At 62.4% G+C, this 11,803-nt stretch overlaps 2 protein-coding genes across 2 annotated transcripts; one reads left to right on the top strand and one right to left on the bottom strand.

The window, feature by feature from the left end:
• Positions 1–6: 6 nt before the first annotated feature.
• ABCB6 (ATP-binding cassette, sub-family B (MDR/TAP), member 6 (Langereis blood group)) lies at positions 7–5,885 on the top strand. Its single transcript, XM_010292311.1, has 19 exons — positions 7–526; positions 1,051–1,188; positions 1,501–1,690; positions 1,900–1,992; positions 2,237–2,429; positions 2,516–2,637; positions 2,724–2,833; positions 2,918–2,983; positions 3,119–3,244; positions 3,334–3,410; positions 3,516–3,579; positions 3,677–3,762; positions 3,866–3,923; positions 4,105–4,209; positions 4,611–4,785; positions 5,065–5,177; positions 5,287–5,381; positions 5,577–5,645; positions 5,736–5,885. The coding sequence occupies exons 1-19, from the start codon at positions 11–13 to the stop codon at positions 5,860–5,862; spliced, it is 2,523 nt and encodes an 840-aa protein (XP_010290613.1). The 5' UTR covers positions 7–10; the 3' UTR covers positions 5,863–5,885.
• Positions 5,886–7,644: 1,759 nt separating this feature from the next.
• ZFAND2B (zinc finger, AN1-type domain 2B) lies at positions 7,645–11,574 on the bottom strand (the record flags this gene model as incomplete). Its single annotated transcript, XM_010292312.1, has 8 exons — positions 7,645–7,683; positions 7,878–7,956; positions 8,601–8,677; positions 9,230–9,299; positions 9,470–9,577; positions 10,035–10,186; positions 10,856–10,987; positions 11,419–11,574. Coding segments are annotated over 8 exons (813 nt in total), but the record flags the coding sequence as incomplete, so codon positions are not given.
• Positions 11,575–11,803: the final 229 nt, after the last annotated feature.

Below are 11,803 nucleotides of genomic sequence, written 5' to 3'. Positions count from 1 at the left end.
ACCTGCCAGGATGGCGGTGCTGGGGGGCTACTGTGAGGGCAACAGCTCCATCGCCCAGGCCTGGGTCCAGCAGGGCTTCCAGCCCTGCTTCTTCTTCACGCTGGTGCCGGCCGTGCTGCTGAGCGTCTGCCTGCTGCTGGGCGCCCTGCAGTATGCCTGCTACGTCCGCTTCGGCCGCACCATGGAGCCCAAGTACATCCCCCGCTCACGCCTCTACCGCGGCCAGGTCCTGCTCTCCCTGCTCCTGGCCCTGCAGCCCTTCGGCGGGCTGCTGTGGCAAGCTGCAGGGCCAGGACAGCTCTATGGGTACATGTTGCTGCACGCCTGCCTCTGGGCCCTCAGCTGGGGCTGCGCCATCGGCCTCCTGCAGCTGGAGCATACACGGGTGCTGGCACATGACCGGACGCGGGGCCACGGCACCGTCCTCCTCCTCTTCTGGGCACTGGCCTTCGCCTCTGAGAACCTGACCCTGGTGTGCTGGAGGAGCCCGCTGTGGTGGTGGGCGCTGGAGGACACCAACCAGAAGGTGGGCTGGGGGGCTGTGGGCAGGGCCAGGGGATGGGACCCTTTGCGTTGGGGGGGCTGCAGCATCGCGGTGCTGGCGTGGGGTGTGCACGCTGTGCCCTGCCATGCCCAGGGAGTGCAGGCTCCCGGGTTGCACCTACGCGTCTGCCACACATCTCAGCCCCGAGCCCAGCTATCGCACATCCCTCCATGGCCCATCCAGCTCAGCTCCCGCTTCTGCCTGGCCCAGCCCCAGGTGCAGAGGCGAGGGGCATCTGCCCTTTGCCCCCCTGCTCCCCCCAGGGTTGGGGCACCCCAAGCTGGAGGGCGCAGAGCGAGATGCAGCAGGGAGGAAAGAAAGGGTCTGGGTGTTGTCTGAGGGTCAGGGGCTCCTGCTGAGTTACATGGGGTGTCCCTTCTCCCCTGACTGCACTGCACCCCATCCCCATGTCCCTCTCCTTGCCTCTTGCAGCTCATACCTATCCCGTGCCCAGCTGGGCCGTACCAAGGGCCGGCTGTGGCGCTGACCCCCTGCTATCTGTCCAGGTGCAGTTCGGCTTCTGGCTGCTGCGTTACATCTGCACGTTCACGCTCTTCATCCTGGGCATGAAGGCCCCGGGGCTGCCCCGCAAGCCCTACATGCTGCTGGTCAACGAGGAGGAACGGGATGTGGAGAACAGCCAGGCGAGTCCCGCGGAGCCTCTCCATGGCCGGAACACTTGGGGGACATGGCTGGGGAGTGGGCTGTGCAGACAGGCTGGGAACAAAGTGGGGACGCATCTGCCCTGAGATCAGCATCTTCGGGAGATGAAAGAGGAGCGAGGTTCAAGGCTGCCTGAGGTCCCTGCCTGCTGTCAGCAGGATGCGGCCCTGCTGGGAGGACGGAGTGGGGACCCTGGGAGGATGGAGCTGGTATTCTTGGTGAGGTGTTCCCCGGGTCTGCTGCCAGCGGGCGGGTGTCCCAGATGGCTGCCCCCTCGCTCTGCTCCCCCCCAGCCGCTCCTGCCTGACTCTGGCAGGACCACCTCCACCTGGAAGGATTTCCGGAGGAAGCTGCGGCTGCTAGTGCCGTACATGTGGCCGAGTGGCAACCACCTGCTGCAGGGGCTGGTGCTGTTCTGCATGGCACTCATGGGGCTGGAGCGGGCCATCAACGTCTTCGTCCCCATCTACTACAAGAACATCGGTGAGGTGCCTGGAGCTTGGCGTGTGAGGCTACCCGCGGCCTCACCAAGTGCTGGGGAGTGTCACGAGTGACCTGGGGGGCTGCAGGGACCTGGCGGGAGCATGGTCCAGGGGGTCAGGGACCAGCGCTGGGTGCTGGGGCTAGTTCCCATGGGGCACCCGGCAATGCTCCCTGCCCCTCTGCCCTGACCCATGTCACCCTCTCCCCAGTGAACGAGCTGACGGAGGGTGCTCCCTGGCACACCCTGGCCTGGACTGTCTGCATCTATGTGGGGCTGAAGTTCCTGCAGGGTGGAGGTGCGGGTAAGGACCGCCGGGAAGGATGGGGTGCTGGGGAGAGACAGCGTGGGCACATCGTGCTGGGGCTTGCTTGGCTGGGGATGCCCTTATGCCCCCATCACTGCTGCTGTCTCTTGGGAGCAGCAACCAGGGTTGGGGACAGTGGGAGGACCCCATCCCAAATCCCTCTTTCCCAGCTGGGCTTTCCGAGCTAGCTGCATGCCCTGGTGGTGCTGGTCCCCACTGACCATCCCGTGATGCCCCGCAGGCTCCACTGGCTTTGTGAGCAACCTGCGCACCTTCCTGTGGGTGTGGGTGCAGCAGTTCACCAACCGGCAGGTGCAGGTGCAGCTCTTTGCCCACCTGCACGGGCTGTCCCTGCGCTGGCACCTGGGGCGTCGCACCGGCGAGGTGCTGCGCAGCGTGGACCGGGGCACCAGCAGCATCAACAGCCTGCTCAGGTCAGAGTGCGCCCGTGGTGGGCGGGGGGCGAGTGGGCAGCTCCACCAGGCCGGACTGACATGCCATCCCCCTTCCCACCCCCCAGCTACATCGTCTTCAGCATCGTTCCCACCATTGCAGACATCGTCATCGGCATCGTCTACTTCACCTCGGTCTTCAGCGCCTGGTTCGGCCTCATCATCTTCGTGTGTATGAGCCTCTACCTGAGTGAGTGGGGGATCAGGGTGGAAGGAGTGCCATGTCGGGCTGTGGGACAGCAGGCGCCTGCTGACGCAGCCCCCTCCTGCCCGCAGCTCTGACCATCTTCATCACTGAGTGGAGGACCAAGTACCGGCGGGACATGAACACGCGGGACAACGAGGCCAAGTCCCGGGCTGTGGACTCGCTCCTCAATTTTGAGACGGTACCGTAGGTGGTGGGTCTCGCTGAGCACTGCCTGGTGCTGGGGGGCTGATCCGGGCGCTGACCCCAGCTCTGTGTCCCACAGGTGAAGTACTACAATGCAGAAAGCTATGAGGTGAACCGCTTTAACGATGCCATCGTCAAGTACCAGGTACAGGGTGCTCAGCACCAGTGAGGGAGTCGGGGGCGAAGGAGCCTCACCTCACAGGTACCTGTGGGGAGGATGGAGCTCACCGTGGGTCTGGTTTGGAGGTGGCAGCATCCCAGAGGACCTTGCTCCTTTCAGGTCTCGGAGTGGAAGGTCAGTGCCTCGCTGGGCCTCCTCAACCAGACCCAGAACCTGGTCATCGGCCTGGGGCTGCTGGCAGGGTCCCTGCTCTGCACTTACTTTGTCACCAAAAACAAGCTGCAGGTAAGGCTGGTGCCAGCCTGAGCAGCCCCATGCCCGAGGTGGGGCCCTGGGGCTGGTGGTGATGGGCACCTCTCCCCTGTCGCTTCCAGGTGGGGGACTTTGTCCTCTTTGGCACTTACATCATCCAGCTCTACACACCACTCAACTGGTTTGGGACTTACTACAGGTAACCCTGGGAGCTGTGGGGATGCCTGGGGTCCCCCTCCCCATGGACGCCTGGGTTGGGATGTGCTCCCCCAAACCCTTTTTTCTGGTCTTTGCCCCCTTCCAGGATGATCCAGAACTCTTTTGTGGACATGGAGAATATGTTCGAGCTCTTCCATGAGGAGCAGGAGGTGGGTGCCACCTTCCCGAACCCTGCTCCCTGGCACAGCCCCGTGGTCCTGCCCTGGGGAGAAGCTGGCTCTGAGGCCATGTCTCACCCTCCGGCAGGTGAAGGATGCGGTGAATGCTGGCGACCTGCGCTTGGAAGACGGGCGGATTGAGTTTGAGAACGTGCACTTCAGCTACGTGGATGGGTATGGGGCGGTGGGCATGGGGTGGCAGAGTGGGACAAGGTGAGCTTGGCAGAGGGACATGGGGCAGGGGAGGTCTGAGCCTCTCTCCATCTCCCTCTCACAGGAAGGAAATCCTGCAGGACGTCTCCTTCTCTGTGATGCCTGGGCAGACCCTGGCCCTGGTGAGAGCGGGACCTTGGGTGTGGGTTCACTGCTGGAGGGTGAGATGGGGGAAGAGGGCCTGGGAAGTACGGGGGTGGGAAGGACAGACCCCCAACGGGGCTGTCCCTCCCCTGCCCAGCCCCTGGCCTCCAGCAGCAGGGAGCTTCTGATGTCTCCACGTCCCTTTACCTTCGCGTGCAGGTGGGACCTTCGGGCTCGGGGAAGAGCACCGTCATCCGCCTGCTCTTCCGCTTCTACGATGTGCGGGGCGGCTGCATCCGCATCGACGGGCAGGACATCTCCCAGGTGAGGGTGGGAGGTGTCCGGGGACTGGCGGGGCAGGGGGCACCAGCTCCTCTGGGCCTCCAGCACTGCTGGGTGCAGGCACTGGCATCTCCCCGGGGCAGGGGTGAGGCACGCAGCCCCCACAGCCCCTTTGAAGGCTGGTGTCTGTGCCAGGAGTGGGTGACTGCGGGACCCCTGCGCTGAAATGCTGGAGACCGGCCAGGGCTTCCCGGGAAGGGCCAGGGCACTGGCAGGGTCACCCCACCCCAGGGTGGAGATGCAGCTGAGCCTGTGGTCCAGGGGGGACCCTGGAGCAGACACTCCGCGAGGTGTTGGGCTCACAGCTGAGGGGTAGGATTGGGTTTTGGGGTGTTCTTTGCAGGGGGTGTGTGTCTGGCTGAGCCCTCTCCCCGCCTCCCCAGGTGAAGCAGGCGTCACTGCGCGCTCATATCGGGGTGGTGCCCCAGGACACGGTGCTCTTCAATGACACCATCGCCAACAACATCCGCTACGGACGCATCCTGGCCACTGACCAGGAGGTGCAGGAGGCAGCCCAGGCTGCTGACATCCATGACCGCATCCTTTCCTTCCCCGATGGTGAGACCCCTGCGGTCCCCTCCTTGCCCTCCCCTGCCATCCCAAGGGTCCACCATGACCTCATAGCTGCCCTCGTGAGTGTCCCTGGGTGACATCCCCCATGGGGACACATGCTTTGCATCTCCCTGCCGTCTCTCTAGGGATAAATCAGCCCCTGGGCTGAGGCTGCACCAGGGGGCTGCATGGTCCCGGCAGGATCCCCCCATGCAGCAGAGCCCTGGTCCCCATCGCTGCCTGGGAGAGCACCAGCACTGCACATTCCTGCCCTTGTGCCTGCAGGTTACAACACCCAGGTGGGGGAGCGAGGGCTGAAGCTGAGCGGGGGGGAGAAGCAGCGTGTTGCCATCGCCCGCACCATCCTGAAGGGTCCCCGCATCATCCTTCTGGATGAGGTAACAGCAGCAGCCCCCAGCCCGGCCTTGTCCTGCTCTGCAGCAGCCCCGACCCCAGCGTCTGCCTGCGCTGCACGTGTCCCTTCTCCACGCCCTGCCTCTCCCACAGGCCACATCCGCACTCGACACGGAGACTGAGAGGAACATCCAGGCCTCCCTGGCCAAGGTCTGCGCCCACCGCACCACCATCGTTGTTGCACATAGGTAGGGACATGGGGAAAGAGATGATCCGGGAGGTGCTGAGCTCTCCAAGCTGGCCAGCCCCCCGCAGAGGGACTCGCAGACCTGTCTTCCTGCCTGGGAGGTGACAGCCCCTGCGATTGCAGCTCCTTGCACTGTGCAGCCCTCCCCAGGCCCTCTCCCCTCTGAGCGGGGGTAACGCCCTGCCTTTCCCTGCAGGCTCTCCACCGTGGTGGGCGCAGACCAGATCCTGGTGCTCAAGGACGGGCGCATCGTGGAGCGAGGGAGGTAAGCGCAGGGGGATGTCTGCCCCCGGGGACCCCGCTCCCTGGCTCCAGAGCCAGCTCAGGACCCCGCAGCCCCACGCTCTCCCCGCAGGCACGAGGAGCTGCTGCAGAAGGGCGGTGTGTATGCTGGCATGTGGCTGCAGCAGCAGGCCGGGGACGAGGGTGAAAGCAAGGAGCGCCGCACCGAGAAGCCCCCGGGCAGCAAGAAGGGGCCGTGAGCACGGCCGGGGGCTCTGCTGTGATGCGCCGTGGCTCCTGCCCGTGTGCTGGCCCGGGGCCCAGGCCCCCACTCCCCCACCTGGGGAGCCCTTTGGTGGCTGCGGGCCGGGGCCCCACATGCCCTGGGAGCTGCAGGGGCTGGGTTGGACACTCCGCTATGTTTGTACCCGTTTGTTTTGCTGTTGTGTAGTTTCTTAAACCAGGTCCTTCCCAGCTCTGCGCCTGTGTGCTCTGGGCAGGGTACGCACCTACAGGACTCCTCCCCATGGGGGGACCATGCTCTGGGCAGGGGCAGGCAGGGTTACTGCCCGTGCCCTTGGGGCACCCAGCAGCTCTGCCACAGGGTTGAGCTCCTTGGGCTCAGGTGGGCAAGGGTAGGAGAAGGCTGTCACCGCCTGCCCCATCGCCACAGAGAGGGCTGAGCATGGCAGAGGGCTGCACTCCCACCAGCAAAGGCAGCCAGATGCAGCACAGCTGGTGCCTCCTTCATCCCCATGTGCTCCCCCTTGCACCCCCGTCCGCAGAGATGCACTGCTCTGGGCTAGACACTGAGGGACCACTCCCCCAAAGCACCTCTGCACCTTGCGTTACGCTTTTATTTTCTCCCAAGCAGCACTTTGACAAGTCTCAGCTCTCCCTCAGCCCAGCCTGAACCCACCTCCTGCCCCAGGGAGGCACTGCCAGCAGATAACCTCCCCTCGGCTCCACGCTGCTCAGTGTGGGACAGCCCAGCCCTGCGCCGAACCAGGCACAGCTTCCCGCAGCCGGGAAGCACGAGCGAGCGGGTGGGAAAGCAGCACCGCTCTGCATGGCCGCAGACCCCGCTTCAAGAGGCCAGCAGGACGAACCAGCAAGGAAGGGCTGGCTCCAGGCTCAGGGCTGTTTGCAAGACGGGGTCTGTGCTGCTGCTCCCCAGGAGGGGATCTGCCACAGCACAGCTGGAAGGAGGGAGCCATTCCTGCCCCAGCAGCATTAAAACAGGGCCCTGTGATAGTTTAGGGCAGCAGAGGAGCAGCAAGCAGCAGGAAGGCAGCTGCAGTCCTCCCGCATGAGCAGCGCTGGCGCAGTCGAGTCACTGCTGAGGTTACTTTTCAGTTAATGGCCCTTGTTAAATTAAACCAGAAAAGAAACACAGCTCCATTCAATCTCAAAAGCGTTCTTGGGCCCCAGCCGAGCTGGGTAAGGCCCAACATGCTCTTGTGCATGCAAACAGCAGGGGAGGCATTGAGGGCATGGGGAGCAGGGAAGGGGCTGTTTTCACCCTGCTGGGAGGCTGCACATCCAGCCATGCCATGCCCAAGCAAGACCGTCACAACCACGGTTGCTCTTTGCTGAGGGGCTAGCACAGCCCCCCACTACTGCAGTGGGCAGCTGCATCCTGGCCGTACGTCTGAGCATGCAGAGATGTCCCCACACGGCACTTCCCTCTAGGCTGGCTCTGCCCTCACCCCACAGTCCCAGCAGTGCTGCGGACGTGGCAGCAGCAGCTGTGGCTAAGTGCACACCGTGGGCTGCTGCTTGCTTTGGGGGGTGTGTGTGTGTGTGCTCAGCCTCACCCTGCACCATCTTCACCTCTCCAGGAGCATCAGCAATTTGCTGTGCCGCTTTTATACAGGTACAAGGGCTGAGGTGTCAGTGTGTGTTTTTACAGCCCCCCAGGGAGATGAGTTGTCCCTGGTGATGTTGTCAGTGTCCAGGCCAGAACCCCACAGCATCCATGTGGGAGGTGGAGCTGCTCCTCAGGTCACAGGTGGGACCCCACATCCACTGGCCTTGCCTGCCTACGACATGCTGCAGTTTGATGGCTTTGAACTGTGCGCCTGGAATGGGAAGAAGCACACAGTGAGCAAGCGAAGATGGGCTTCCTCCTCTGTCCTACAAGGGGGCACATCCAGTGGTCAAGTCCCCAGGGCTGCCCTCCTGGTGAGAAAAGTGACCCTAGACAGAGCCCAGAGGAAGCAGAACCCAGGGAAGACCCCACCATGGCAGGGAGCCTACAGCCAGCCTCACTCACCTGCCGCTGTGACTGCTGGTACTCTGCTTCACTCGCTGACAGCGCCTGGGCCAGTGCCAGATCCTCCTCCTCCTGCGTGCTGCTGGGGACAGCGGTGCATTGTGTGCCTCAGCCTCCCCCGGGCTCACTGTCCCAGTGCTCAGAGCCCTTTGGGGTGGCAGGATCTCCTGTCACTGCAACCCTCCAGGACAGTTAAGGGCAGGGAGCAACTGCGGATCAGCCTGAACAGGCCAGGGAGGGACCAGAGTGTCCAGCTGGGGCTGACAGCCAGCACCCTGGGCCAAGGAGAACCACATTCAGTCCAGTCTGAGAGGTTGCTTTTAGCAGCACCAGGCAGCATGCCTGAGGATGGGGGTTCCTGGGGGGTGTCCTCTGTGAACACCCCTACTCCACCTCTGTCATGCTCTGGCCATGCTCATTAACTGACAAGTGGTCAGACAATGGTTCGCCCTACTCTGTGCTGTCAGTCACTGTCCCCTCCCAGCACCCCAGCGGGCCTGCAGGCTGAAAAGAGCTCCATGATGGCTCTGGACTCTTCCTTTACCCCCCCCCCCCCCGGTCTGGGCCCTGTCTTCTCCCCCCCCCCCCCCCCCATCAGCCCTACAGAGGCATCATCCGGAACCACGTGCTGAGATGAATGTCATCCCGGAGCCACATGACTCTGCCCCGGCCACCTCTCACATGCAGGCTCGGGGCATGACACCATGTGTCCCTGGACCATACCTGGGTGGATGTGCTGAGCTGCATGCTGACTCTGCCAAGGACATCTCCAGAGCCCGCTGCAATGCCTCTTCCTCACTCTGAAACAGAACATCTTGTCACCAGCTTGGCTGAGGTGGCAGGAGGCAGCTCTGAGGGACACACACAGAGCGGGCAGTCTTGCCTGGCCAAGGGTGCATGCATCTCCCCTCTCCAAGGCCAGACACAGCCAAGGGGAAGGCCTTGGGCTCAGGACAGACCTGCAGCTCTCCCTCCCTGTGCCCGATGGAGTGGAGTCCCGCCTGCCAGTGCAGAAAGCATGCTAAGAATACCAGTGGGAAGATGCTTCCAGCCTCCCCCTCTGCCCTTGGCTTGCAGAACACAAAGACAACACCCAGGGAAAACACCTAGTGTGCTTTGTCCCTTTGGGGAAAGCTGAGCACCAAGTGCAGCCAAGAGCTGCCATTCGCAGGTACCAGAGTAAACCCTGATGCCCCACTGAGCATCCGGGATCCCAATTTGCCAGGGAAGGCCCAGCTGAGGACCACCACAGTCACCTACAGAGCGCAGATTACAAAGCAGTGACTGCAATAGGTCCCCAGGGCACAGGAACCACCCAAACCCACCCTGAATGCCCAGGCCAGGCCACTTACCAGCCCATTCTGCAGCATGACTGCTGGAGGGGAGGTGCTGCGAGTCTGCAACGCAGCTGCTCTGCCTCCTCTGCAAACAGGAGAGAAGCTGGGTTATTGTCAAGGCAGGTAGCCCTGGCAGGAGTACGCAGCCCTGACGATGCACAAGAAGCAGGGAGCTATTGCTTCTGCGTCCCACAGGCAGCCAAGCTGAGCCTGGTCACGCCCACCTCAGAATTACAAGTCAGGCTGTCACCATACCTGGCAGAGGCCAGAGAAGAGGGGCTGCCTGCTGGCCGGGCAGCTCCACTGCTTGATGCAGTGACTGTTTTGGAGGAGGACGCCTGTGCTCTTGCAACGGCAGCGTGCCTAGGACAGACAGGATGCAACTGCTTTACCATTGTGGACCATCCCTGGGCACTGAATACCCAGGGAGATGAAGCTGGATAAGACACTTCCCCAGCATCCAGCTCCCTCTCTTCCTCCCAACAGCACCCATGCTGCGGCTCAGCTACACCCACGAGTTTCAAGTGCTGTTCCTCTCCTCAGATCACTGTGCCAGGATAGGCAGAAACGATCGGCTACAGGATAAGCGACTGGGCAGAGAAGCAAGAACAAAACAACCCAGTGGGCAGTACCAGCAGCTTTTGCTGCAGGAAGGAGAGACTGTTACACAGCTGTGCTGACTCTACAAACCTCAATGCTGCTGGAGGACACCCCGGCACACAGGGCAGGGAGTGTGAGAATGCAGCAGTCCCAGACAATGGACCAGGAGGAGCTTGGCACAGCCCTGTCCCTGCCAGCCCATCTGTCCCCAGGCCCTCACCCTGCTTTGGAGAGGGGACGCCCTGCCCCACTGCAGTCGTGGTCCAGGGGGTGCCGGTGCTTGAGGCAGTAGTTCTTGTGGCACTGGTCACAGATCACCTTCATCATCTCCTTCTGCTTGCAGCCAGGCTTCAAACACTTGTTGGTGAATATCTGAAAGACAACATGGTGGTGGTAAAAAGGAACAACACTCGATAGGTCTGGGGCTGTCCCTTCCCTCCACGCCAGGCCCCAGGCACTGACCAGCCTCTCTCCCAGTGCCACTTCTGTGGGGCCCTGGAGTTTGTCTCTGAACACTAGGGTTTTTTAGATAGTTTATTAGTAATTCACTAGTGCTTCTACCTCCATAAACAAGGGTCTCCACGATCACAGAATGCACAGCAGGAGAGACTGCCTTGCCCAGGGACTCCTGCCTGCCCTGCCAGGGCAGTGGGGACAGCTCAGAGCCCTCTGTTGCTGCTGGGCTGGATTCCTGCAGGGCCAGGTCCCTGCAGCCATTTCCTCTGCTGGCAAGAGGACGCAGCTAATTGCTGATTGCATTTTCCTAATGGCAGCATGAAGCTTCCTATCCTCATCCTGCCTTTCCTCATGTCCCACGCAGCTGCCCAGCCCCGCCCCATTGCTAGCTCAGCCCCAGACTCACATCACAAAGCCCTGTAGATGGGTACACCTCCAGCTCACCAACCCTTCCTGCCCTTGGCCTCCACAAACAGAGAGGGCAGCGGGCAGAGCAGAGTTGTGTGTTGTTTTCATCGCCATGCCCCCGTTTCGGCAAGGACCCAGCGGGGCTCAGCAGCGAGATGGAGAGTGCTGGGCTCCTACCTTGCGCTTGCGCTGCGCGGGGTCAGACTTGCAGTCACGGTCAATGTGCTCACCCACCACAACATCGGGCATCTCCCCTCGCCTCACAGGGACCGGGGTGTTGCAGAGGGGACACACGGGGACCTGCACATCCTGCAGAGACAAGAGAAAGGGGCTGGAGGCACGTAGCCAGGCAACCTCAAGTGCTGTGAGGCCATCTCCCTCCCTTCTGCTGCAGCTCCCAGTGCTGCAGCAGTGTCACCTGCAGTTTGAGATCCTGCTGACCACTCTCCAAAGAGCTTGTTGTTTCTGACCCAGCAGCTGTGACAGGTATGGACACACACTCTGGGAAGACAACAGGGCTGGGAGACCCCCAAACCATTTCACCCAGTGGCAGAGGGGGCTGGAGGTTTGTGGCACTGAGATACAGATCCTGGCTTTCAGGGACACCTCCAGACTCAGTGCACATCCAAAGGGGGCCTGTCCAAGTGGCCAAAGAAGCCACAGATTATTCTGATCGCTGGCTGGGAGCGCTCAGCAGCTCCGTACACAAGGCTAGATTTAGACCTCCCCTCTGCGTTTACCTTCTTGTAAGCAGAGGTGCAGTCATGCTGGGCGTAAGCGATGTGGTCGGTGCAGAAGATCTGCTCGCAGGCGTCGCACTTCAGGGGGAGGAAGTCTGGGAGTGGGGAGACGCAGCAGGCAGAGAGCGTCGAGAGGTCAGCGCTGCCCACTGTGGCCTAGGGGCCTCCCCGACCTCCCGAAGGCAGAGCCCTGACCCCCGGCAAAGCCAAGACCGCTCCCCTCTGCCCCCAGCTCCCAGCATGGGCACACACAGGCTGCAGATCCACAGCTACGTCCCCAGAAATACCTGGGGCTCCTCCTCAAAACATACCCTCCCCGGGTTCAGAAGCAGCATCCTGAAATCCCACCGAGCTCCCTGCGGGCTGCTGGTCTCAAGCCAGAGAC

The sequence above is a fragment of the Phaethon lepturus genome, unplaced genomic scaffold (assembly GCF_000687285.1).
Source record: "Phaethon lepturus isolate BGI_N335 unplaced genomic scaffold, ASM68728v1 scaffold26438, whole genome shotgun sequence".
NCBI lineage: Eukaryota > Metazoa > Chordata > Aves > Phaethontiformes > Phaethontidae > Phaethon > Phaethon lepturus.
The sequence above is the reverse complement of the archived record's forward strand: the minus strand, read 5'-3'. Positions and strand labels throughout refer to the sequence as shown.